The 26,837-nt window shown below is 36.3% G+C and overlaps 1 protein-coding gene across 2 annotated transcripts; it reads right to left on the bottom strand.

Moving 5' to 3' along the window:
• Positions 1 to 1,732: 1,732 nt before the first annotated feature.
• Positions 1,733 to 26,083, bottom strand: LOC143885255 (putative LRR receptor-like serine/threonine-protein kinase At1g67720). Of its 2 annotated transcripts, XM_077389339.1 has the most exons (16): positions 25,794 to 26,083; positions 24,373 to 24,907; positions 16,904 to 17,409; positions 16,147 to 16,279; positions 15,711 to 15,782; positions 15,533 to 15,601; positions 15,374 to 15,445; positions 15,033 to 15,101; positions 10,715 to 10,869; positions 10,343 to 10,584; positions 7,148 to 7,274; positions 6,816 to 6,884; positions 6,527 to 6,713; positions 5,777 to 5,927; positions 4,843 to 5,158; positions 1,733 to 1,900 (listed from the first exon to the last, which is right to left on the bottom strand). In XM_077389339.1, exons 1-15 carry the CDS (start codon positions 25,879 to 25,881, stop codon positions 4,880 to 4,882), a joined length of 2,754 nt encoding a protein of 917 aa, XP_077245454.1. In that variant the 5' UTR covers positions 25,882 to 26,083; the 3' UTR covers positions 1,733 to 1,900; positions 4,843 to 4,879. The 2 variants fall into 2 exon arrangements, with proteins under 2 accessions (XP_077245454.1, XP_077245450.1); XM_077389335.1 differs by lacking the exon at positions 1,733 to 1,900 and having other exon boundaries at positions 4,560 to 5,158.
• Positions 26,084 to 26,837: the final 754 nt, after the last annotated feature.

Below are 26,837 nucleotides of genomic sequence, written 5' to 3'. Positions count from 1 at the left end.
TCTTTCAGATGCTTTTCAAGTCCCTGTGTGATTTGGATTTTGAGAATCGATTATGAGTCCAAAACTGATTAATTTTAAATTGTGATAACCGATTGTGAGCCCAAAACTGATTATTGGACTCAGAATTAAATGTTATTTTGAGTTCTGTAATCAGTTTGTGATCATAATAGGTTGTCGCAATCTGAAACGACTATGGACTTGGGACGGTTCGTTTTAGATTTTGACAACTGATTGTGAGTCCAAAACCGATTAATGTTACGTCCAATAATCAGCTTTGGGCTCACAATTGGTTCTCAAACTGGTTGTGGGCCCTAACCGATTTTTAGACTCCATATTTAACTTAATTTGCACTCCAATAACCGGTTTGGGGCCCACAATCAATTGCAAGACCCCGAACCGATTACAAGACTCAAAATTAACTCAAAATAACTGGTTTGTCTACGATAAAATCTCCCCCTTTAACGGTTTCTGTTAGAATGGTTCACTGCTTGAGGATAAATTCACCCCCTTTAACGTTTTTCTTTACCTTTAAAACTTAACGGATAACGTTAAAGGGGGAGATTTTATCCGTCAGAGGGAGATTATCATTTCCCAAAATTAAATGTAAATTTGAGTCATGTAATCGGTTTGGGGCCCACAATCAGTTGCCACAGTCTTAAACGAACAGGGCCACAATTATGACAACCGATTGTGAGTGTCAAACCAATTATTGGAAACCAATTATTGGATTCTTTGAGTCCAATAATCAGTTAGGCACTCACTATCAATAATCAGTTAGGCACTTACTATCGTTTAAGGGCTAAAACTACAGTGAGCTATAAATACCCGATTATCATGAAGACTTAAAATCCGAGGTTTTTTCGGATCGAGTTTTGGCCCTGCAGATTTTGTACCTTTCCTCTGCCTAGATGTGATATAGGACGGGCATTCTCCGTATTCTTTATGTTAGGTACCTAACCAATACGCCAAAAGCTCAAGAGCTGATGGAACACATTAGGCAAGGCCCTTTAAACATGTCCTATAACGGGCTGGGTCCCACCTAGTCCCATACCTAGGTGGCCCTCACTCAGGACCGTAACACTTTATTGCTCAGATCGCGATCTTGAGTTTCCCTCCTCATTCTCTTCAATGATGATCTTCTCGTCATTATAAATAGCCATCACATGGTTTCCATTGAGCAACATTTTCACTCTTTTTTGAACTTCTGCTATTTTCTAGTGGTGCAACTCGGGACGATTTTTTGGAATTCAGGTTGAGCTTTTACCTTAAAATCGGGTCGGGTTCGGGTTGATTCCCATTAGTTTCTTAGCAAAAGCTCAACCCAACCTGACATAAGTTGAACCCCTACTATTTTCCTTCTCTCCTTTTAGCAGTCATATCTACTTGCATTTTCCATCCGCAAACCTGATAGTCCTCTACTATAAAGAACTTTGTCTCTTTATTATATTCTCGTAATTTTATTTTTAGTTCTAGCCATATGATCCAACTCTTTCTCGTGATTGTCTTGTATTTCAATTTAGACTTTGGTCACTGCCTACCCTTTATGCACAACTCATTCATTACATAGTTCAGCAAATCCTTGTCAGATAGAAAGGGGATAGTTTGATTCTACAAGATGCTCTAATAAAAAATCTCCTTGATTTTGCTACAGAGGACATTGAATCCTTTATATGTCTCATCTTTAGGAGCAGCAACAGTCAAAGAATGGGACAGTATATGACTTGTTGGTATTTTAAATAAGAGGAATAATAAATAAATATATTACGCACCTTAATTTCTGTAAATAAAGACCATTGATGATTTGGGGTAACCTTTCATGGACTAGGTACCTCTCTTTAAGGTGATTGTGCGTCTACAAAGCACGCCTAGGATTCAACAACTTGACACACACCGCGGATCACTACATGATCAGAGAGAATGAATTGTCAACTTTATAAAAAAAATCCAACTGTCGGATTCCACAGTAATTTTTGTATTAATTTACTAAATTATTAAATTACAAAAAGCTCTTACCAACCTAGAAAAATTTTGAGAGAGAGAGAGAGAGACTATGCTTAATTTATCTCATTAAAAGAAGAAATTTTGTTGTAAACAATGAGGTTGGAAGAATTAAGACACCCAAATTAATCACGTGTTTACTCTTTTTTTTATCACTCATTGAAAAAAATCAGAGAGAAAGAGGCAAAATTAAACATCTAAATTTAAAGGGATTTGCTAGCGTCCATCGCAGAAGGCATTTCACGAATGGTCTGTTGCATCTGATAGCAGCCACATAGGCTCACTTTTCAGCAGATTTTGTCTTCATTCACGAGGTGGCTGCTGTCAGATGCAACAGGCCATCTGCGAAATGCCTTTTGCAATGGACGCTAGCAAATCCCAAATTTAAAATATATAAGGGACCTGGGGAGAAAACAAGTCTAAAGTTTTACTAAAAGCTCAAACTACAATATAAGAAATATATTTCCTTTCTTTTTTTGGGACCCACCTCACACTTGGGGTTTTGGAATTATATCACTCCAAAAAATAATTAAAAGAGGCTCTTTCCTCCAACTTCTGTTTTATTTATCAGTTAGCCACACAAAATGACAACTCCTCTTTCTTTTGACTCCAAAAATCACATGTACAATTTTCAAAGGTTTCTCTACAAGCAATAAAAAGGGGCCATCAAATATTCTTGCAATGCCATTAAAAAAAATTCTTTCAAGACCCCTTTATTTATTTTTACACCATCTTCATTTCTTCTCTTGATATTTCATATTGGGGCAATATATTATACCGTCAGCATCTCACGATCTTCACAATGGGCCCGCAACCCCCCCTCAGCTTACTTCTACATCTATTCATGACGGATCCACCATCAACGATCAGACCGACAAATTGTAAAACATACTTAAATGGTTGGTTTGTAACATTTTTTAGGGCGGTGTCCTATATATTTTCTAAAAATTGGTGAGCTATCCAACTAGAGGTTTCCTGTTGCAAGTTGTAATGGGAGTAAGTAGAGATTTACTTGTTTCCAGATGGTAAGTTGGGTTAGCCAAGATTTCTACCATCTCCATTCATTGATAAGAAAATATTAATCTCAACCCAATTTGTCATCTTCAATTTAGATTTGCAACAAGTATGTCTGCATTTTCTTGTTGCAAGTTGTAGACTTGTAGTGGGAGTAAGTAGAGAATTGTACTCTTGTTTTTTGTTTCTTTTAGTAAACTGGGCTAGGAAAGATTTCTACCAACTCCATTCATCCATAAGAAAAATATTAATCTCAACCCAATTTGTCCTCTTCAATTTAGATTTGCAACAAAGTTCATCTGAACAGTTTCATTTACATTAGTGATTAGTCTTTTTGGTGTTGACCTCTAGGTAGTAATTTGAGGCTTCCAATTAACCAAAATCAGAATATGGAGTAATGGAACATTCAAAGTTTATATAAGAAAAATCGATTAATCTTAGTTAGTCTTACTTTTCTGCTATAATGAAGCTCATCTTTCTCTTATCTTGTGAGGGAAATTCTTATGATGTCTCTCTCTGTGGCTTTAGTGGAGCTACAATTGTTACAGTAAGCAATTGCTGCGATCTGTACCTGATATTCAGATGTTGTTTCAAATCTCCACTAAACCATGATTGTTCATTGGCACTGTCTATGGGAAGCACTAGGTTCTGTTTTCTAATAATTGGTCAGTTTCACCATTCTCTTGCCATGATTTCCACCTATCTCTGCTCTTGTCTGTTCTTTAAATCTCCTTTGATTTGTCTTCTTTATGGTTTATTCTTGTATTTTCTTTCACTTTTCTCCCATTTTTCTATGTTAATTGTTGTTTAGCAGCGCATTATTATCTTTCCATATAGAGAATAGTAATTCATTGATCGATTGACAAACTAAAATTGTTATTTTACTACACTTGTGACTGACCTTGTTCTCACTCTTTCTTTATTTATTTCATTTTGTATATTTTCTTATTGATCACTTTAGTATCATGGTTTATGCCCACACATTGTCAATTTTCTTTGTTCCATCTCTCATTTTTCTTCTAACTTAGGTTCAGCATTGCCTTTTATATACTACATATAATCTAATTTTTTTTGCTGGATTGTAAATTAAGGTTACTTGTGTATGTAAATATCACTCTTAGGGTGACCTTGTAGTACGTTTTGTAAGTTCTTAGTGGATCAATATGGCTATTTCATAGTCCTCTTTTTAGTTATTGTATACTTGTGCTGCAATTTCTTTGTTCGTCTTATTTTCCACTACCTGGGTCCATTTAACCGAGCCTCTTCAACAAATGAGCACTTCTAACACTGTAAGAAGATCCTATTCAATTGCAAAACTAAGTGTTTCCTACTCATTTTCACTAAGGAGTATTTTGGAGATGCACAATTTAGATGGATTAGTTGCCACTAGAACTAGTTTTAATAGCCAGAAGGTCTTTATCTGTTTTTGGACTTAAAACAGACATACTTCTACATGGAGTTTGTTAAGCCTTAGTAGCAAAGAATAAAAATTTGAGAATTCAATGGAAAGTACCATTGTGCCACATGACCACAAATAAGAGAAGCAAACTAAATTGGTCAATCACTTTGAATCAACAACTCAAACCAACACCTTAAAGATTCATTCACAATGACCCAAGTTGAGGATCTTCACAATTTCTGGATTTGATCTGTTTCGCCAATTACAAATAAGCCAGTTTGGGGACAAGTCATTGGTAGACATCCAAGTACCAAATAATTTCCAACCTGAATAGTAAATTCATGATTTTCACCTAAAAGAATATAAATAGAAACTCTCTTCCATGACTTCGTGTAATTCCTACTTTAAAAATTCCGGAAATTACTTGGTACCTGGTCTGGAAAAGCAAACTTATTAGGCTGGGCAGACTTATCGGGCAATTGGCACCGTTTTGGGGTCGTCAATTGAAACATATGATTCAGATGCTTGAAATTCCGTGGAACCCAACTCAGATCCTCCCCTCTCAATTGAAATTGCCTCTTGGATCTCCTTGAGCACCTCCGATATGGATGGCCTTAGCCTCCCATAGGGTTGGAGGCACATCATTGCCTTCTCGGCGATCTTCCATACCGACTGAATGTCAAAGTCATTATGTAGTAAGGGATCGATAATTTCCTGAATGTTTCCACTTTCAAAATGTGACTTTGCCTGTAAACACAGCATGCCACGGAACCAAATTTTGTTGGACAATGAAAAACTATATCAAATTTATAGCATAGTGAGGAAGCATATGAAGGAATCCATGCAAGTTGAATATTGACATGAGAGCCAATGTCGATAATGAGAAACATTATTGACATGAGAGCCAATGTCGATAATGAGAAACATGGATTCAAGAGTAGGGGTGCAACTCGGGTCGGGTTGGGTCCAACCCGAACCCAACCCGAGCAACCATTTGCCAACCCGAACCTGAACCCGACCCAACCTGAGATTAAAAAAATAAAAAAAATTATTAAAAATGTCGGGTTCACTTGGGTCGGGTTGCCCAAGTCCTCAACCCGGGTTGAGAAAACTCAACCCGAACCCAAACTCAACCCAACCCGATTTTTTTCCGGGTTGAACCCGTCGGGTTCGGGTTGAGCCCGCCTGAGTTGCACCCCTACGCAAGAGAAGCTAACATGTCAAGTTCTCCTAACATGTATCCTAAAAAAATTGAAATAAATATTTATATGGGTGTATAAAATTATAATAAGTTTAATAATATATTCAAGTAAAAAAATAATTAAAAGATTTCCCCAAGTAGTAGGGAGAGACAAGGGTCCTCACCCATTGGACTATGTGACGGTAGTTAGTGCCAACGCTTTCATTAGATATTGCTTCATTTTGTATTGCTTCTCGGCCTGAAATCAGCTCAAGAAGAATGACACCAAAGCTGTAGACATCACTTTTGTCTGTTAATTGCTGAGACACATAATACCTGCACAAGTCGAGAGAATATATCAACATCACTTGGAAATAACCGAATTATGACCATGGGTTTGAAATTTCAGATGGGACCGACACCGAAATGACATAAATCCGAAATTTAAGGCCAAAATCCAATTTTTTGGCCGAAATTTCAAGAAAATGTAAATTAAATTTTTTTTCTTCTGGAATTGACTTTTTTCCAAGATTTCGGCCAAAATTACTGAAATTTCGGCACAATAATAAATTTGTCTTTATTTTATCCGAAACCGAAATTTTATACCTTGATTATGATAGACAAAAAACTCAATTTCTTGGTGTCACGGGGTTGTTTAAGTGCTCTATTGTGTATGCATGTATGTATTGAAGGCCAATAACAGTTTCCTATAAATTAATCTCTTCTAGCTTACTAACAGCAACAGAATCATATTCATTCCAACTTTCTAGCTCATATTATCTAGAAATGACTGCATTCCTTCACTTAGGAATCTGAGCCAAGCTATTATGTTTAACTTTTACATGCATGGCAGCCAAGTTATTATGTCTAATTTTTCACGGATGGTTTATTTAAGTTCTGCAAAAAGGAATATTAGTGATGTAGGAAGGCCTTACTCAGGGTCTAAATACCCAACAGTTCCTCGGACTACACTTGAGACATGAGAGAAACCCTCCACTGCAAGCTTTGAGAGACCAAAATCTGAGACCTTTGCTCTGATGTGCATATCAAGAAGAATATTGCTGCTTTTCAGATCTCTATGAATGACAGTTGGAACACAGCCCTTATGAAGGTACTCAATCCCTGAAATTCGTTTGAAAATTAAAAAAAAAATCAAATTTTCTTTTCTGAAAAAGAAATAAGGGTCGTTTTGAAACAATGGAATGAAATTAATATTGAGTTCACCTTTTGCAGCATCTTCGGCAATCTCAAGACGGTTGATCCAACTGATGCTTCTCTCCTGAGCTAAAGGACCTGTAAACATTTAGAACAAAATAACTTTGCATAAAAAATAAAGGATCATGATAAGTGGTATTGTAATACCATGTTTTTATAATTGCACTAACTTAACGTGTCTTTTATTATTTAAATGGATGTCACAGTTTCAAAAAAGTGTCAGAAGCCAATTAAAAAAAGAAAAGACAAGCTCAGGTTGTGTAATTATTAAAACATGGTAGTGCCAATATCAATTGCAAAAATAAATTGCTTATAAATATACTAAAACAGATGACACTTACCATAAAGATGTTCTTTTAGAGTTCCATTATGCATAAACTCATAAACAAGGATGTTTTTCCCTTCTTCCTTACAGTACCCAAGAAATGCAACCAGGTTTCTGTGATGTATCCTTGAAAGCAGAGAAACCTGGGTCAAATGTGAGTCATTGGTCAGTTTACTAATACTGATTTTGAAGGAGACTGAAAGAAAATATAATTTTCTCCCATTACAGAAATTCATAAATTTCACCCATTATATAATAAAAGCCTCATTGCACATTAATGCTTCATCGTATTCATACATGCATGGGAGCCAAGAAATTTTCTCATACCAAACTTCAAAGTAGATGGATATGGAAACTTATTGTAAGAATTCTCCTTGATTTATTATTATTTATCAGGACGCTTTTCTGGAATTACTCAGATCCTATCACCATTCATTTACTTTACTTTCTAGTGCATATTTGATGTTTATGATATTTTAGGAACATGGTTTTAAATTTTCAGAGAAAATGACTGAAATGTTTCTGTTTCCATCTCCACCAAAATCATATCAAAACTGAAACACATATCGAAATCAGAGCTGTAAGTGTATTTCTGGTATGCATACTAGTATGTGTTACATAATTATATGTATATGAATTGCACATGAAATGAGGTGTATGTATTATGGATACATATCTATAACAATTTCCATGTGAAATCCAATATGTATTAGACATCTGTGACATCCATCATTTGCATATGTTTCCTTATGTTTCCATGATTTTACAATATTTCTACCACAATTTTCATTCGAAACCGAAATGTTTCCATTTCCTTCATGACCGAAACGTATCATTGGGCTTTTCACTTGATCTCACACCTCTCCTCCTTTCATGATCTCTCTCTCTCTCTCTCTACTCTTCTCTTCTCTTCGATCTTGCTTTTTATCATGTACCCAAGAATACCATCTTGAAAACAAACACCTTCTCTCTCTCTCTCTCTCTCTCTCTCTCTCTCTCTCTCGGGATCTTGCTTTTTTATCGTGTACCCAAGCATACCATCTTGAAAACAGACACCTTTCTTATTCTTGTGATCATCTTCGTGAGATCCCTTTCCCCCTTTTCCTCTTCCACAATCACTTTCCTATTCCTGTGATCATCTTCATTAGATCCCTTTTCTATTTTTCTTCTTCCATCATCCTGCTTTTCTCTCTCCTTCAATCCCTTTCAAGATTTGACATGGTCATTCTCAAGATTAGAAATATCTAACCCTTCGTCCTTCCTCAAATACCCATCTCCACGAAAACCCTATTCGTCTATCCCTTCATCAGCTTCACTTTGTTCTTTTCATCCCCACGAAAACCCTAAGATCCCCATGAAGATAAAATATGACCATTTTCATCCCTAAACACTACAACATAAGTTGGGCCAGGGCTGCCAAGAGAGCAACCATCAACACTCAACTTCATGATGGGTTGAGTAGAGGAAGCCACTTAGCCATTGACTTCATCTTAGGCATTCTTCCCTCAAAAAGTACTGCCAATTCCTATGAATGTGATCGATTGAATATCCACAATACTCTTTACTATACATTGCCCAACTTGCGACAATCTTCCAAGAAATTGTAGCAGCAAAAGAATGCTTATCACGAAAGTTATGAGTGTTTATCTCCGCCCATAATCCACACATCATGGTGAAAGGTATCATTTCCCAAAGAATCAAACCTAACAATCTAAACCGGCCAATCCACAAACTTTTCAAGAACCCGTGAAGAATGCAAAAGAACCCATACTTGGTAATAATAGAGATAAACTTATCAAATCAAACACGAAGAGACTGTTTCAAACCATACATTGACTTTCCTACTTTACAGACCTGTCCAAACTCCCCTTAGGAACATAATCAAGAGGTTGCTCCATAGAAACTTCTTCGTGTAAGTCATTGTGAAGAAAAACATTCTTGACATCTAGCTATCACAGTGACCAATCTTGATTGGTAGGAATGGAGATAATAAACTTGATAGAATTCAGATTTGCACCATACAAAAAGGTTTTCAAATAGTAAAAAAGGCATGTGCTTGCAACTTATTAATAATTGATTATGGTCGATCATATGACTAACTATACCCTTTAGATAGCTCAATTCACAAATTTGGCATCCAAGGGTCATGAAAAGAAAATTCAAATAGTAAAAAAGGCATTTGCTTGCAACTTATTAATAGTTGATTCTGATCGATCATATGACTAACTATACCCTTTAGATAACTCAATTCACAAATTTGGCATCCAAGGGTCATGAAAAAAATTGCATCCATTGCCCCATGAAGTAAATGAAGGAGAAGTGACCAAAATATCTATCTGTGATCCACGCATCAAAAGGTTAAATAACCAAAATATCCTTTGAAGCATGCATCAAAATGTTAGTATGAGATAATGGTTAACATCCAGAGATCATGAAAAAATATTGCATGCATTACCCTTTGGCGCTCTACCTTGTTGCCCAATGTTAAGGGCCTTTGCTTCTGCCATTTCTTCACACACCTACAATTCAATAAACCCATGCAATCTTTTTCTATGTTTAACTACTCTTCCCTTACAATATATTAATACACCAGCTCCAATTCCCATACTGCTCTACTGTTTTATGTAAGAAAAAAAATCGGCCTTTGAACTGTGATAATTTGTTTCTCATATGCATGAAATTCACATATGATCAACTCAAGGGGGTGGTAGTGCTCTTACAGGGCAACCCTCTTATCAAGATTTGGTGTTGTTTACATCATGAACAGAGAGAGGGTATAGAATTTAGATTAGCAACACAATTGGCCACTACCCAATTGTCTATCTGCACCGTAGAGATCATCTGAGTAGCGGCAATATTTGCCGTAAGGATAGTGAGCTCAGACTAGTACATCACCTAAATTAATAACTCCTTGCTTGATTTAATAAATCCTTCATGCTTCAAATTTCCATTTTCATAATAAGATGCAAAAAGAAAGGGGATGATATGCTATTTCCTAAAATAGAATTTAGATTAGCACCAAACATGTTTACATAGGAACAGAACCCAAACATGTTTAGTTATCAGCAACTTAAATTTGTAGGATATCAACAGGGGAGAAAACGAATGAAAGGGTTTGTTGCAGCAAATGTATCCAATACTTAAGACCCACTTTAAAGTACAGCAAAATACATATTTCAGTAAAAGTGTTTCTTGGGCAAACTTAAGTTACCTCGTTCGAAAATTCACGGTTTCCTTGGAAGGAATTAGTGGATAGAACTTTGACTGCAATCTCCTTTCCGTCTTTCGTCTTTCCGTAATATACTACCCCATAACCCCCAGAACCAATTTGCTTTTCAAATTTTGCTGTTACTTCTTCAATTTCAGATAATCTAAAGTAATGTGCTGATTCCACAGGAGCATCATCGAAGCAAGAACCGAGTTTTTGGGCGGGTGGAGCATTGGTTATATCCACTGTAACAAATAAACACACAAGATTATCAGGTTTTGGATCTGTCAATATCTTCTAGAAGAAAATAATAGCAATAGCAAAAAAAGAAAAACAATAAAATGGTAAATGAATGTTCCACACTCGAACTCGAACCTTCCTCAGAATATGCCTTCTTATTCCTACACATAATAAAGAAAATTGCTACAGCGGTGAGAAAAAGAAAGGCAGCCACAACTACGGAATCTATAATGATTTTAACGAGATTCTTTCCACTGCTTTCATAATAAAGATTTGTGTTTCCGGAGTAGCTGCAAAAACATCAGGAAAAAGGACTAGATAATTTTCTTTTTCTTTTTCTTTTTTGCATTAAAAATTCAATAGCACCAAATGGGCAATAGAAAAAGAAAAATATAGAAGTGCTACTTTGCTCGAAATGTAAACTGTGAATCTGCTCGATACAATCGGAAGATAAAATCTATGATCTGTGGACACTGATTTGTGTCGAGTGTCGACACAGAAGTCGAGTGTCGACACAGATACAAGGTGTCAGACATGACAACCTCAAGAAATCTAGAAGTGGGGACATGTCCCTATGCGTAATTACATGTCCCTATGCATAATTACATATAGAATTACTGATTACTAATCATAACTTGCAACAAAATAAATATGGCATTCATTTAACAAACTAATAAATCTTAATATTAAGCAAGTATAAGTATCGAAGAAACATGAGATAATCAAATACCAATGCATTCATAATTTTAAACAATCTTAAGTCTCCAATTTGCATCGAGAAAGAGAGACCAATACGATACAATGAATATAATAGTGGAAGAGTGCTTAGTGTTTTAGGTTTAGAGGAAGGGGATAAAAACAAATATAAGATAAAAAAGAGTCAATAATAAAATAACAGTTAATGATAAAAGAGAAGATAAACACGGTACAATAACGTCTCGACACATCCGCATTAAAAAAAAGAAAAAAAAAAAAGGGCGGCCCAGTGCATGAGGCTCCCGCCATTACGGGGTTTGGGGAGGGCTAGACGTACGCAGCCTTACCGCTGCTTTGCAGAGAGGCTGTTTCCGTGTCGACACATCCACATTAAGTCTTATAATTCTAACAGTATATTTACAAGTGTCGAAAGGAGTGTCGATATTTGTCAACATGCGTGCCTGATGAAAATTCAAAGTGTCAGCTAAATCTTAGGATAAAAGTGGTCTCCAATATGCGCTAATTACTACTATAAAGGGATAAAATGGCCCTTTCATTGTTTCCTACTCATATACTAAAAGGCCTTTAATACCTCTTGCACGATGTGAAGAGAACAGAACTTCTACACGAAAGTTGACTTCTTTAAAAGTTTCAAGGTATTAGAGTGCCCAGCCAATCTAGGTTTTATAGATAATTAGATACACACTTGGACACTCTCTGTTTCAGGGAGCTTCCTCTGTGGCTGATTTTTCATAGTTAATAGATTAGAGATTCAGAATCTCTCTTTCCTCGAGCATATTCAAAATCTCACACAAGAATTTCCATTCCCCTCCTCATCTATTTACTTTTAGTTGCAAAGTTTCCCAAGAAATACCATTGCTTGCCCCATCTATATATTTTTGGGTAGAATCATTTGTCTGATATATATAGAGGAAAATGATTGTGAGCTTGAAGCTCATATATATATATCACACTGGAGATTGTAATAGTAGTAATAATAATAACAGTAATTAAAAAAATTCCTTTTCTTTCGCATTTTTTGTAGTTACCTATGGATTCCTTCCTTAAATGAACAATCTTTCCCATGTTCTAGTTTGTACAAAGAGAGCTATCAAACTTCTTTAGAAAGAAAGGAGAAAGGTCTGTATAATATGGAGTAGACGAATTGCATTGACAAAAAATGGTTTTAAGTTATCTTATATGTAAAAACTAAAAAGAATGAAGAATGACTAAAATAACACTAACACCTCTCTCTCTCTCTCTCTCTCTCTCTCTCTCTCTCTCTCTCTCTTATTCTACCCTTTCTTCAATTTCAATATGGTTCGGAATAGAACATTGAAAGTTAGGTATATTTGATGTAGGCTGAGAAGAGAATTAGAGGAAGAAGAAGAAGAAAGAAGAATTAGTAGAATTTAGGGAGGAGGAGGAGAAGAACTCAAGCAGGGAAAAGAAATCTCACTCAATTAATCACTAATTCATCAAAGGTAACAAATAAGCTCTAGCTTGGCCTATAAATAGACAATTAGAGTCCTAAAAGGAAAACTCAATTAATCAATAATTCATCAAAGGTAACAAATAAGCTCTAGCTTGGCCTATAAATAGGCAATTAGAGTCCTAAAAAAAAAGAAACCTGCTAAACTAAGAATCCCTAAAGGACTAAACTACCCTAAAATCAATAAAGACCAAAATAAACCTAATAACATCAAATATCCCCCAAAATAGCCCTACGAATAATAAAAATAACACTAAAACAATAAAAAGATCCCTACGGCGCCCAAATAATAATAAAAAGATCCCTACGGGACTCTATGAGGGAGGCCCCGCCTAGAATAAACTTGCAATGGGCGTCGATTCGTACTAAATTCCGAAATATTTTCCTTCCAACACGTTTAAAAACCCAAATTGCTATTCTAGAGGATGCACTTGATGTTGCAGTCTTAATAATACCGTTGTCAAGACAATCACGGAAAATGGTATAATAAAGCAAAGCCGAAATGTGTAGAAACTCGACTTGAGTATGGTATTTTGTAGACTAAACCATAGTAGCCAATTTTTGGGGTACCTAATTGCCATGCCTAAATAATGTGAAATTGAAAGTCTTCATCTTGTCCAAAATTTCATTGAATATAGATGCCAGTCACTGAGGATACACCAATTCTGTTATCCGCTCCCTGAACTATAGTGAATCTCCCTCATGAGAAAAGAACCTGTTAAATGGCTCTTTGTGTCTCCCTCTATGCACTCGCAAAGAAAAGCTCTCATCAATGAGAAAATTGAAAACAATTAAAATTTCTTTTTCATAAATAAACCAGTTATATAAAAAAAAATTCCACAATGTACCTTGATACACACACATATACATACATGGGCGGAGCAAAGAATTTACACTTGGGGGGGCCAAACTAATTTACACTTGGCTGCATTGGTCTTTGGGGGGGCCATGGCTACTAAACTAGCTATGCATGCATGAGAATTCCTAGCTAAGCATGCAATATAAAAGGGATTTTGTAAGTCATTGGGGGGGGGGGGGGGGGCGGCATGGCCCCCCTCATGCTACATGTGCCTCCGCCCCTGCGCATATATATATATATATATATATATATATATATGAGGAAAAGGATTGTACGCTCGAGTGTACCAACCTTATGGTACGCTCGAGTGCCCAATCACATGTGGGCCCACATTTTTAGGATGATCCAAAGCATTCATTTGAAAGGCCCTTATATAGATGGGGTGTGTACCAAAAATCAGCTCCATAGGATCATCCTAACCCATTCAATAGAGCTGATTTTTGGTACACACCCTATCTATGATAGGGCCTTGCAAATGAATGCTTTGGATCACCACCAAAAAATGTGGGACCCATGTGATTGGGTACTCGAGCGTACCATAAGGTTGGTACGCTCGAGCTTACAATCTTTCTCTCTCTCTCTCTCTCTCTCTCTCTCTCTCTCTCTATATATATATATATATATATATATATATATATATATATATATAGAGGAAAGTGAAGCTACACCGCCGGCTTAAAATACAATGGGCCCACATTATTTTGGTGATCCAAACCATTCATTTGATTGGCCCTCACATAGATAGGGTGTCCACCAAAAATCGGCTCCATAGGATCATCCCAACCCTTCAAACTGTGGAGGCAAAAATGGAGAAATTTGTGAAGGTTTTTACACGTTCATTTTTGCCTCCACTAATCATAGGGTTGGGATGATCCTATGGAGCTGATTTTTGGTGGACACCCTATCTATGTGAGGGCCAATCAAATGAATTCTTTGGATCACCAAAACAATGTGGGCCCATTGTATTTTAAGCCGGCGGTGTAGCTAAGTTAGCTACACCGGCGGTGTAGCTTCACTTTCCTCATATGTATATATATATATATGAGAAAACTGTTGGTGAGCTTAAGCGCACCATTTTTTGGTGCGCTTAAGTTGTTATAATGCCTCCCATTGGTGCGCTTAAGTGGGACCCAGCGGGACCCAAACATTTAAACGAATGGGAGGCGTTATAACAACTTAAGCGCACCAAAAAAATGGTGAGCTTAAGTGCACCAACAGCTCTCTCTCTCTCTCTCTCTCTCTCTCTCTCTATATATATATATATATATATATATATATATTAACAGCTTAATCACTATAAAATACATAAATTGAAATGTGGAACCAGTTTGCAACACTAATGTGTATGTTGGAATTCTTAGTAATTGCATAATGTAGTTAATTAAGGGAGAGAAGGAAATACACACTTCAAAACCAAATTATAATGGTGAAGACCCTTAGGCACTGTTCCAGATAACAAATTATTCTGCACATACCTGCAATAAACAAAGTTTGGGAAGTGAATGAAATCTTTTCTTGGTGAAAATGAAGAAAATGTTCCTTACAGAATAGAAAAAGTAGAACAGAAAACAGCCAAGGCTACTTAGAACAAGGAAAAAAACATTTCAATTTATTAGAAATAGTCATCACCTATAAAATGATATGTATCCCCAACACATTAGACCTCCATTCGAGATAAGTCCCATAAAATATCTATTACCAACTAATTAACTTTCATGCTAGCTGATATTCAAGGTCAAGATCTTACAGTTCTCTTAAATTCTGTAGGTTCGTTAATGATGATGGCAGTCCAGCAGTCAGGTTATTGTTTTCGAGATGACTACAATAAACAAAAGACACACAATCTGTCTAGTACATTGAAAATTTGAATATACAGAAACCAAGAAATTTAAGGAATTTTTTTTACATGGTCTTCAAATTGGTGCACCCAGTAAAATCAGGTATTGGGCCAGTGAGAGAGTTCCCGTCAAGCCATCTGCAATCAATAAATCAGCAATAACTGATGACCCAAAGGAAAGTAATACTAATTGTGGGAAAATTTTGGAATTGAAGTGTTCATTAAAAAGAAGACTATTGAATCTTACAACTCAAGTAAGCCTGTCAACTTTGTCAATTCTGAAGGAATATCCCCTGTCAGATTCTTCCTAGACAAAGTACTGCCAGAATATGAGGATATCAGAAATGCTTAATGATCCGTAGGATTTAACTACAACAAGAGGTCCTGCTCTTACGCACAAAGATCAATAATAAATCAAATAGAGATGAGGCTATAAGCATACGATATGGCCATTCTTTTAAATTTCGGAAATTTCGGATTTCGGCTGGGCCCGAAACCGAAATTTTAAAAAATTCGGCCAAAATTTTAAAATTTACACCGAAATTTCAAACCTTGGGTATGAGTGTATGACTACACAAAGGCCAAAGCTCGGAGAATCAAGTGAGTTCATAGAGAAACAAAAGAGCTATTTCGCATTTCTTTTTTTTTTTTGGAATGTCATTTGGCATTTCAATTTTAATTACATTGAAACTACTCTTGGCTGGAGATCCAAGTTACACCGCACCCATGACCACGGAACTGGTAGGCATGGATCACCCGCTTCGTGCGCCCAATCTGCTAGCGGGTAATTTAAAGTTAATTTACCCATCAGAGTTGCTGTAACACATGAAAACTTCATATCAAAAACTCACTAGATGCATACATCTAACAAAAGAATATGATTCAAGAGCTATGTCACAAATATCGTTCTCGGGAATTTCTCCGTAAGAGAAAATCTCGGGATATATTAATTTATTTTTTTTAATTTTCAGGTTTATATCCAAAAAAAAATGATAAAAATAAAATTATATAAAAATATATTGATTAAGAATAAAATATAAAATATTAATATTGTAAAAATACCATAAAATAGGGAAATGATAAATGTGCCCCTTTTCATCACTTGGGGCACCCAGCTACAGCTACAGTGTATCTATGACTGCAAAGGGGGTACTTCACATTTGAAGGAATGAAGTGACCTGATTGCCAGGCACAATGCAGCTGGGTGTCCTAAGTGATGAAAAGGGGCGCATTTATCATTTCCAGAAAAATATCATGTTATTATCGCGATATTATCGTGGTAAATGAAAATATCACTATCTTTCCTAAATTCTCGGGATTATTTTGGGATTTTGTAATTTTATCAAAATGTCAAGATAAAATCACTACATTTTGAAAACATCGGAGATATTTGTAACATAGTTCAAGAGAGGACATTTAAGGAGGCAGATCTAGGCTTACCATCTTGAGATCCGGAATTTATCTGAAGGTACTTATTTATCTCTAAAGCATTCAGGATGGGTCCCCTGGATGAGTCGGACGTTTTGAGGAAAGCAAAAGATAAGACAAAAGGGAGTGATATGTTGGTGTACCCTGGTTCATACAACCGGTATCTCCCTTGGGCGTTTTCTTGAATGTTGACAGAAGGTGTGCTGTATTCAGGCATGCCTGGTATGCTAAGCTTAAATTTTCTCATCTCATTTGGACTCAGATCTTCAATTTCTGCAAAGTAGGAAAATGCCCAACCAGGACCTGGAAAACCATCCAAGTTTAGCCGGTAATTTAAAGTTCCATTCCTGCCAACTACAGCTGTTTGCATTACTTTCTGTGGTGGTCTTTCGTTTGCGTCCACATTAATTGGCATTATGGTCGATACTTTAGTAGTTCCATAAGCAACATCAACAAGGTAATTTGCCCTCTTCACAGAATCAGATTCCCATATTCTATCAAATGGATCATCTGGGTACCTGAAAAAATTTATGAATTCTGCTAAACACAATGATTTAGCCAAAGCATAAAAAAAAATTGAGAGAGAAAATGGCTTACAAAGCTACTAGGAACAATGATTTAACCAAAACATAAGCAAAATTGAGAGAGAAAATGGCTAAATCTATCACCAATTAAATTAAATTGTAGCTAGAAAGCTGTAAACGATCTCTATAACTATCAGTGAGTATATTGGAAAATATCAGCTCTTGTTTCTCCAAATCTTTGGAATCCAGTTTTCACCAAGGCCAAAATTATACTACTCCCTTTACTGACTTTATACTATTGCTACTTAAGAAAATGAGCGAAACACTCTTAAAATGTAAGGATGCATATGCAGTTGTAGATAAGACTCGGAATGTGAATACTTAATTTGCTAGCTTTAATTGATGCAAAAATAGATAGACCTTTACTATGGGGGCCTTACGCCTACGCAAAGGTCGCCTAGGTTTCTAGGCAACTGCATGGGACTAGGGGTAATAAGTGCAACCGAAAAGAGAATAAGGGCCAGTTTCCCCATAGGTAAGGGACAATGGCTATTGATGGGATTCCTTAGCATTAGTAGAGAAAAAATAAGATAGAATAAGGCAATGTTGAGAATGTGCTGAGACTGAGAATAGTTGCATGATTGACTCACTTTTATTTGTGAATTGATAATTACAGAAAGATGAAAATAGCCTTGATTACAAAAGTATATACATAAACCTCATATAAACATAAATATTCTCAATACTCCCCTCACTGTAGAGCATAAATATGAATTAGACCTGGCTTGCAAAGAATACTAGTGATGCAGATCGTAGGCCAATAAGTGGCATATTTGCCCATTAGGATTTCTAGGTATTTATTTTTCACGTTAGGTTTCTATCTTTTAGGTTGTTAATTGCCTATTTATTGGCCTCTTTACAGCTTTATTGTAAACTTTGATGATTATTGAATTGAATTGATATTTCTCACCTCTATAGATTTCTTCATCTCATCTTTTTCCCGGTTCTTCTCTTCTTCTCCCTAAATTCCTCTATTCTTCTCTTCTATTCTCCTCTCATATTCTTCTTCTCTTCTAATCTTCTATTCTCCTCATATTCTTCTTCTACTTCTCTCTAAATTTGTCTCTTCTACTTCTAATATTCTCTTCTTCTTCTTCTTTCTTCTCTTTCTTCTATTTCCCTTCCTGGTCCTACATCAACTAGGAAGCGTGTTCCACTCTATGACCTTAGCAAGAATATCTATATCCAGATTTTCAAGATCTAAATGTAGAACATTAATTACCTTGGCTACTATTTTCTCTCTTACAATTGTTGGAAATTAATCTTGACCACTAGATCATGATCATCTATCCACTTGACCTTGGCTTGGAAGATTCTTGACCACATTGGAAATCTCCTCTGTGGCATTTAATGGCCTAGGGACTATGTTTTGTGTTTTGGAATTGTGCTAGTCATTTACTTTTCATGTGATAGTGTGTTAGTGATACTTAGGGAAGCTAAGATTAGTTAAGTCTTATTAAATTCGGATTTGGAATGTAGGTTATGTTTTAGACTATGTATCTTCTTCATTTGTAAGTTCTTTAAGTGAAATTTGAAGGATTTTGAGTAGTACAATAACTTGGGTTACTTTATTTGTGTGTTTGATATCAAGAGAACAATCTTCTTCTCTTGAAACTCATCTTCTCCCTCCAACCTCGTTGGTTTCATTCCAACAAAGTGGTATCAAAGCATAGGTTGAAGGTTGATCATGGCTTCCAATATGTTGCAACCTCAACTTCCTCGATTCAATGGCAAGAACTACAACCAATGGAGCATCTAAATGAAGGTTTTGTATGGATCTCAAGATCTATGGGATATTGTTGAGACCAGCGTTGAAGAACCAGAGGATCAAGCGGCTCTCACTCCACAACAACTCAATGAGTTGAAGGACAATTGAAAGAAAGACAAGAAGGCTTTGTTCTTTATCTATCAAGTGGTGGATGAAGTCATCTTTGAACGAATTTCATCGGTGACTACGGCAAAAGAAGCATGGGATATACTCTATATATCGTACAAAGGAGAAGATAAAGTAAAGTTGGTAAGATTACAAACCCTTAGATGTGAGTTTGATGCATTAAGGATGAAAGATTCGGAATAGGTTGAAGATTTTTTCAATCGTGTTATTTCTCTTGTGAATCAATTGAGAGTAAACGATGAAGATATTCAAGATCAAAGGATAGTAGAGAAAATTCTTAGAAGTTTGACTCAAAAATTTGAGTATATTATTGTTGCAATTGAAGAATCAAAGGATCTTGCTTCTTTATCCATAGAAAGTTTGTTGGGATCACTCCATTCCCATTAACTACGAATGAAGCAATTTGATTCTTCTCCTCTAGAACAAGATTTTCAAACTCAAGTCTCTTTTAGGGGAGGCTCTAGAGGAAGATGAAGAAATTCTTTTCATGGAAGGGGGAGAAATGGTGGAGAAAGAAATCAAGAATATGAAAAAAATTAAGGTGGTTCTTCTACAAGAGGAAGAGGGAGATGAAGACCTCTATCTCAAATTCAATGCTATCATTGTCAAAAGTTTGGTCATACCATGAAGTATTGTAGAAAGAAGATTGCGGAAGAAAGCAAGAAAGACTCCACCTTCATGCATGAGAAAGAAGAAAGTAAAGAAGAAGACACACTTTTTCTTGCTTGTAATGTGTGGCTTTTGAAGAGACGTGGTATATTGATAATGGTTGTAGTAACCACATGACCGGCAACAAAGGCGTATTTGTAAAGTTGGATGAATCTCTCCAAAGTGAAGTTCGAACGGGTGATGACAAGAGGCTTTCCGTAAGGGGAAGTGGTGATATTTTTGTTCAAACAAAGAAAGGCATCAAGCGCATCTCCAATGTTTTCTATGTTCTCGGTCTAAAGCACAATCTCTTGAGTGTTGGGCAACTTCTAATGAAATGGCACGATGTTCATTTCAAGGAAGATGTATGTGAAATCAAAGATAAGAATCATGTTCTCATAGCTAAGGTCAGAATGACTCAAAATAAGATGTTTCCTCTAAAGTTTCAAAGTGAAGCTTTTCCTTGCTTCAACACTATTGTCAAAGATATGTCATGGCTATGGCATCTTCGCTATGGTCACTTGAGCTTTAGCACTTTATCTCTCATGACCAAGAAGCATATGGTGAGAGGCATGCCAAATATCGACCGCCAAGATCAAGTGTGCGAAGGATGTGCACTTGGAAAGCATCAAAGAGACTCTTTTCCCATTGGAAAGGCATGGAGGGCATCAAATCCTCTTGAGCTAGTGCATTCGGATTTATGCGGGCCTATGCAAACAACATCAATTGGAGGTAATCGATATTTTCTCACCTTCATTGATGATTATAGTAGAAAGACATAGATTTATTTTCTTAAAGAAAAATTGGAAGTCTTTGGATGCTTTAAAACTTTCAAGAGCTTGGTGGAAAAGCAAAGTGGTTTCATGTTGAAAACTTTGCGTTCCGATAGAGGTGGTGAATATGTTTCTCATGAGTTTGAGAATTTTTTGAAAGAGAATGGGATTCGGCATCAAGTTACCACTCAGTACACACCTCAACAAAACGGGGTTGCCGAAAGGAAGAATCGGACGATTATGGAATTGGCTAGAAGTATGTTGAAAGCTAAAGGGATGCCTACTATGTTTTGGGCGGAAGCCATTGCATGTGCTATTTATCTCTTGAATCGGGCATCATCAAAAAGTGTTCAAGGTATAACTCCTCAAGAAGCTTGGAGTGGTCATAAGCCTTGTGTTTCTCACTTGAGAATTTTTGGTAGTATTGCCTACTCTCATTTGCCGGATGAAACAAGAAGAAAGTTGGATGATAAATCTGAAATATGTATCCTTGTTGGATATAGTGAAAGTTCAAAAGCGTCCAAGTTGTTCAATCCCATGACTAAGAAGATTGTCATAAGTATGGATGTGAAGTTCAATGAAGAATAATGTTGGAATTGGAATCAAAGTGAGAAGAAGAAAGAAATTTTGGTAGATATGGATGAAAGCAAAGATACTCATGATGGTGGAATTGAAGAAAATGAAGAGGATGTGGCTCCTACCATCACTCCATATTCTTCTCCATTTTCTTCGGCTCCATCATCTTCATCGTCTTCAACAAGCCCCGACTCTTCTCCAAGGAAGACGAAAAGCATAAGAGAAATTTATGAAAAGTCTAGAAGAATTACCGATGAAGAGTTGGCAAATTTTGCTTTGTTTGCCGATGCCGATCCGATTAGTTTAGAGGAAGCATGTCAAGAAGAAAAGTGGAAGCAAGCAATGAATCAAGAAATGTGTTCAATCCAAAGGAACAATACTTGGGAGCTAACGGAGCTTCCAAATGGGCAAAAGAATATCGGTGTGAAGTGGGTTTACAAGACAAAGTTGAATGCAAGTAGTGAAGTTGAAAAGTATAAAGCTCGCTTAGTAGTAAAAGGCTAAAAGCAAAGGTATGGCATTGATTATAAAGAAGTGTTTGCTCATGTTGCTCGTCTTGAGACAATTCGTATGGTTCTAGCTTTGGCGGCACAAAATAGTTGGAAGGTTTATCAAATGGATGTCAAATCGGCATTCTTAAATGGATTTCTTGAAGAGGTGTATGTTGATCGACCTCCTGGTTATGTGAAGAAAGGTGAAGAAAGCAAAGCGTGCCGATTGAAGAAGGCTTTATATGGCTTGAAACAAGCACCAAGGGCATGGTATAGTCGCATTGACGGATATTTCATGAAGAATGGTTTTAAAAGGTGTCCTTATGAACACACCCTCTACATAAAAAAGAACACTAAATGTGAGCTTTTGATTGTTTGCTTATATGTTGATGATTTAATTTTTACCGGCAATAGTTCAAGTATGTGTGAAGAATTCAAAAGAAATATGATGCAAGAATTTGAGATGACCGACATGGGTCTTCTCCATTTCTTTCTTGGTATTGAGGTCAACCAAAGAGAGGATAGAGTTTTTATTTCTCAAAAGAAGTATGCAAAGGATTTGCTAAAGAGGTTTAGAATGGAAGGTGCTACACATATTAGCACACCTATGGAAGTTGGTTTGAAACTATGCAAGAATGAGGATGAGAAAGGAGTTGATGCAACTCTTTATAGAAGTCTTGTCGGTAGTCTCATGTACTTGACGGCTACAAGACCAGATCTTATGTTTGCGGTGAGTATGTTTAGTAGATTTATGGAATCACCAAAAAGAAGTCATTGGGAAGCCGGTAAAAGAATCCTAAGGTATGTAAGTGGAACGGTTGATCATGGGATACGTTATGGAAGAGTTAAATATTCAAGTTTGATTGGTTATTGTGATAGTGATTGGGGCGGAAGTGTTGATGATAGCAAGAGTACTTCCGGCTATGTTTTTAACATTGGTTCGGATGCAATTTCATGGGCATCAAAGAAGCAATCGATTGTTGCTCTTTCTACGGCGGAAGCGGAGTACATTTCATTATCTTCGGCGGGTTGTCAAGCTCTTTGGCTACGATGGATATTAGAAGAACTCAAACATCCTTAAGAACGTGGTACACATTTATTTTGTGATAATAGTTCGCCTATTTCACTCACAAAGAATCCAGTTTTTCATGGCAAAAGCAAGCACATAAGGATCAAGTATCATTTCATTCGAGACTTGGTAAATGGTGGAGTTGTCAACGTTCGTTTTTGCAAGACTCAAGATCAAGTTGCAGATATTTTTACAAAGGCTTTGAAGACCGATACATTCATCAAGATGAAGGCAAAACTCTGTATTGTAGTGGTCTAGCTTAAGGGGGGCTGTTGGAAATTAATCTTGACCACTAGATCATGATCATCTATCCACTTGACTTCTTGGCTTGGAAGATTCTTGACCACATTGGAAATCTCCTTTGTGGCATTTAATGGCCTAGGGACTATGTTTTGTGTTTTGGAATTGTGCTAGTCATTTACTTTTCATGTGATAGTGTATTAGTGGCACTTAGGGAAGCTTAGTTAAGTCTTATTAAATTCGGATTTGGAATGTAGGTTGTGTTTTAGACTATATTCTTCTTCATTTGTAAGTTCTTTAAGTGAAATTTGAAGGATTTTGAGTAGTACAACAACTTGGGTTACTTTCTTTGTGTGTTTGATATCAAGAGAACAATCTTCTTCTCTTGAAACTCATCTTCTCCCTCCAACGTCGTTGGTTTCATTCCAACAACAATATAATAGTCCATTACATTTCCTTGTTCCTCTTGTGAAACATTGGACCGGAAGAGATATGAAATGCCCACTAGATTATCGCAGTGAAGCTTCATATTAACTTACAATGATGTATCTTGCCACAACATATTGCTTCTTATTCTTCCATAAAACAAGATTACCTCTACAAAGATGTAGGACCCACTAGTAAATCTTCCATCAATACATCAACGTCGCTCTCCAGATTCAAGTACTCCCTAACCTGGGGGAAATGAAACAATGCTCAAGGAAGCTGTTCGTAAAAAAATACAGATTCGGGGTTACTTTTGTCTTTCGACTTTGGAGGAATTTATGTGGCAGCTAAGGTATTTCTATTTGGGGTTACTTGTAATGTTTCATCTCTAAGGTCATTATTACTTGGCTGTGGTCAGCTGACACTTGAGTCAGCATGGCCAACAAGTCTCATTGGCCTCTGAATAGACTTTCAGTGCATGTCTTTGGGAAGGCTTTAACATTTAAGGTGGTTGTTACCTGGTTAGTAGAAGTGAGTGCATTAGAGGGAAAACATGAGAGTGGAAACTATAAATTATGAATAGAAAAATGTATAAGAGGTCTTTCTTCGGTGCTGATTCATAAGGAAAATAATCCAGAGAAAAAGTAGTGCTAGTTTTGCAGGAAAGTTTCTTATAATGCTGAAAAATGGCCTAATATCCAGACAAGCATTCGTATAAAGTTACAACATGATATTGTAGCCCATAAAACTTCTCTAAGAAACAAAAAATTTGAGGCATACCTGATTGGGTCATCACTCTCCGCACCAAAATTAATTCTTGCAGAGACAGTCAAAAAGTATTGATTTTCAAATTCTGTATAATAAACTGAACCATTAAACTGTCGAAGCTCAAGAGTAGAAATAAATGGCTGCCCAGTTGTAGCTTTAGATAGACAGACATTAATTGTAGGAGAAGAAGCCAAGAATATCAGCTCTCTAATTTCAGTAGTATTAGCATCAGAAATGACAATTGTTGACCAATGAGTCGCTCCGAGGGAGATATCAAACTTTGGATAAACATTACTGCCAGATTCAAAGTTCCCATATAAGAAGGTTGCTCTTAGAAGGTACCGAGATCTTGATGTGACATTCAATGTATAACAATATTTCTTATTATCAGCAGGAAAATATCTGAGTGTCACATGTTGCTTCACTGTCCCGTTTGCAATAGATACATTGGCTGTTTTACCATAGGCTAATTGACTATCGGGAATCCACTCAAGCCCAAGATCATCTGTGTAACTCTCCCTACCTCCACAATCGATGCTTACAAAACCTACTCCACGTCAAAATATTTTTAAGCCAGAAATTGGTTAACAAGGAAAATCAAGGTTCCAAGTCTATCAATTATAATTTACTGAAAAGCAGCTCTAGCGAAAAGCTGCTAAGTAATAGATCAAGAAATAGAATGAACGCCATTATCAATTAAAGAAGCATGAAGAAACAAAATCACGGCTTATTAAAAAAAAAATGCAATGCTAGAAAGGCAATTAGTAGAAATTTGTTTGCAAAAGTGATAATTTAAAAATGAAAAGATGCCAAAATTTGTCAAAGCCTAGTTATGGAATTCAGCTTGTGTTTGGATGTGCATGTTACCCAAATTGAGAAGATGGATCCTGTTAGAGTATGTTAGTTGTCCATTGAGTTACATTTCTCATATTTGTTACATTTCAATTTGAATTTATCTGATTCTATTTTTTGAATTATAGAAAATGGGCACCAAAATTGGAAGAAATTAACCAAACAGAATCTTAACATGTCTTGAATATTCACCAAAAATACAAAAACTAAGCTAGCAAACTTTTTCTTTGTACTGAAAACAATGGAACAGAAGTTGAATTACATAACTCACTTGAGAATTTACTCATTAAACCCATTTGTATTGATAAAATTTATTGAACTTGAATTACATAACCCAATTGAGAATTTACCCATTACACCTATTTCTGTTGATAAAATTTATTATTAACACTGATTTAAACAAAAAAAGAAAGAACAACAAGATGGGTACCCAAAAAAGAAGATGAGAATAAACTTTTACGTGTGTGTGTGTGTGAGACAGTAAAAGCTTTAACAATGAGAAGAAAGAGTTGTAGAAGAAAAGAAAAAGGAGAAAGAGAGTAGAAAATGTGAGGGAATTGTAGATATGGAGAGAAGCTTACCGGGCATCTGAGCATTGGAGGGAATGAAGAGAAATGAGATGAAGACAAGGAAGAAGAGATGCGTTGGCATTTTCCTTGAAAGTGCCATGTTCTAAGAAGGAAAGAGTAGAAAATGTGAAGGAATTGTAGAGATGTAGCCATGTTGTAAGAAGGAAAGATTCGATGACAATGAGAAATGATCCGATCAGAGAGAGAGAGAGAGATATTCATGGGATGAGGTTAACGAGACTTTAGGATTCTAAATGCTGATTTTAAAAAAGCGAATATTTGTCGTTTCCGAAAATCTCTCAAATGAGTTTATCGGGATAAGTCCCGTAACTACCCACTCCTTTATCTCTTCTCTCCTGATAACTATTAACTATACTTTCAGCTCTTCCTCTTCCTCTATCTTGAGTGGTTGCCTCGTCTAACCGGTGATTTCTTGTTAGGATTTGCGTTGGGTTTTGTAGGGTTTGAGCTATTTGAGATGGAGGTGAGTTTTTTGTTGAATTGGGGGGGTTGATGAGTTTGGAGAGGGTTGTTTTTATTGAATTGGTGGTGGGTTTGATGAGTTTGGCTTTTCTACACATGCATGCATCAATCTCTTCCCCCGTTCTATTATATACATGCATGCTTTGTTTTATGAAATTATCCAGTAAATCAATTGGCTGCTTATGTTGAACATGACATGACATTTGTGTAGGACTTCCTTGATAGACACTGGTTGATGTTTTGGATAAAAACAAATGCAAATCGATTATTTGTCACAGCCGAACGTCATTCTCCTTTTAAAAATTGCAAAACCAACAGAATTCTGTTGCTAGGATCACTCAAAAACATGCATGCTGATTCTTGATTCAAGAATGAGAAGCAAGAGAATGGTTGGTTGCCGGACGCAGCTCCTCTTCAGAGATATATATTTTACTACAGATCATCGTGGGCCCACTTGTCGCACATGGATTTGATCGTGTCCGTTGATGGAAATATGATCATTTTTATATTGTGGAGATTTTATATGGTGTGTGGGCGAATAGTCCATTAATTTTTTTCAGCAAGTATTGTACG

The sequence above is a fragment of the Tasmannia lanceolata genome, unplaced genomic scaffold (genome assembly GCF_043159265.1).
Source record: "Tasmannia lanceolata isolate RefF3 unplaced genomic scaffold, GAP_Taslan_0.1 ptg000002l, whole genome shotgun sequence".
NCBI lineage: Eukaryota > Viridiplantae > Streptophyta > Magnoliopsida > Canellales > Winteraceae > Tasmannia > Tasmannia lanceolata.
This window is presented reverse-complemented; position numbering and strand designations above follow the sequence as displayed.

What these genes read in the sequence shown, in the direction of transcription:
- LOC143885255 (XM_077389339.1), bottom strand. Translation starts at nt 25,881, where the DNA reads ATGGCACTTTCAAGGAAAATGCCAACGCATCTCTTCTTCCTTGTCTTC. An exon ending in CATTATAATTTGGTTTTGAA is followed by an intron (nt 10,870 to 15,032) that starts GTGTGTATTTCC and finishes ATGTTTTTGCAG; the next exon opens with CTACTCCGGAAACACAAATC. An exon ending in GAAGGCATATTCTGAGGAAG is followed by an intron (nt 10,585 to 10,714) that starts GTTCGAGTTCGA and finishes TATTTGTTACAG; the next exon opens with TGGATATAACCAATGCTCCA.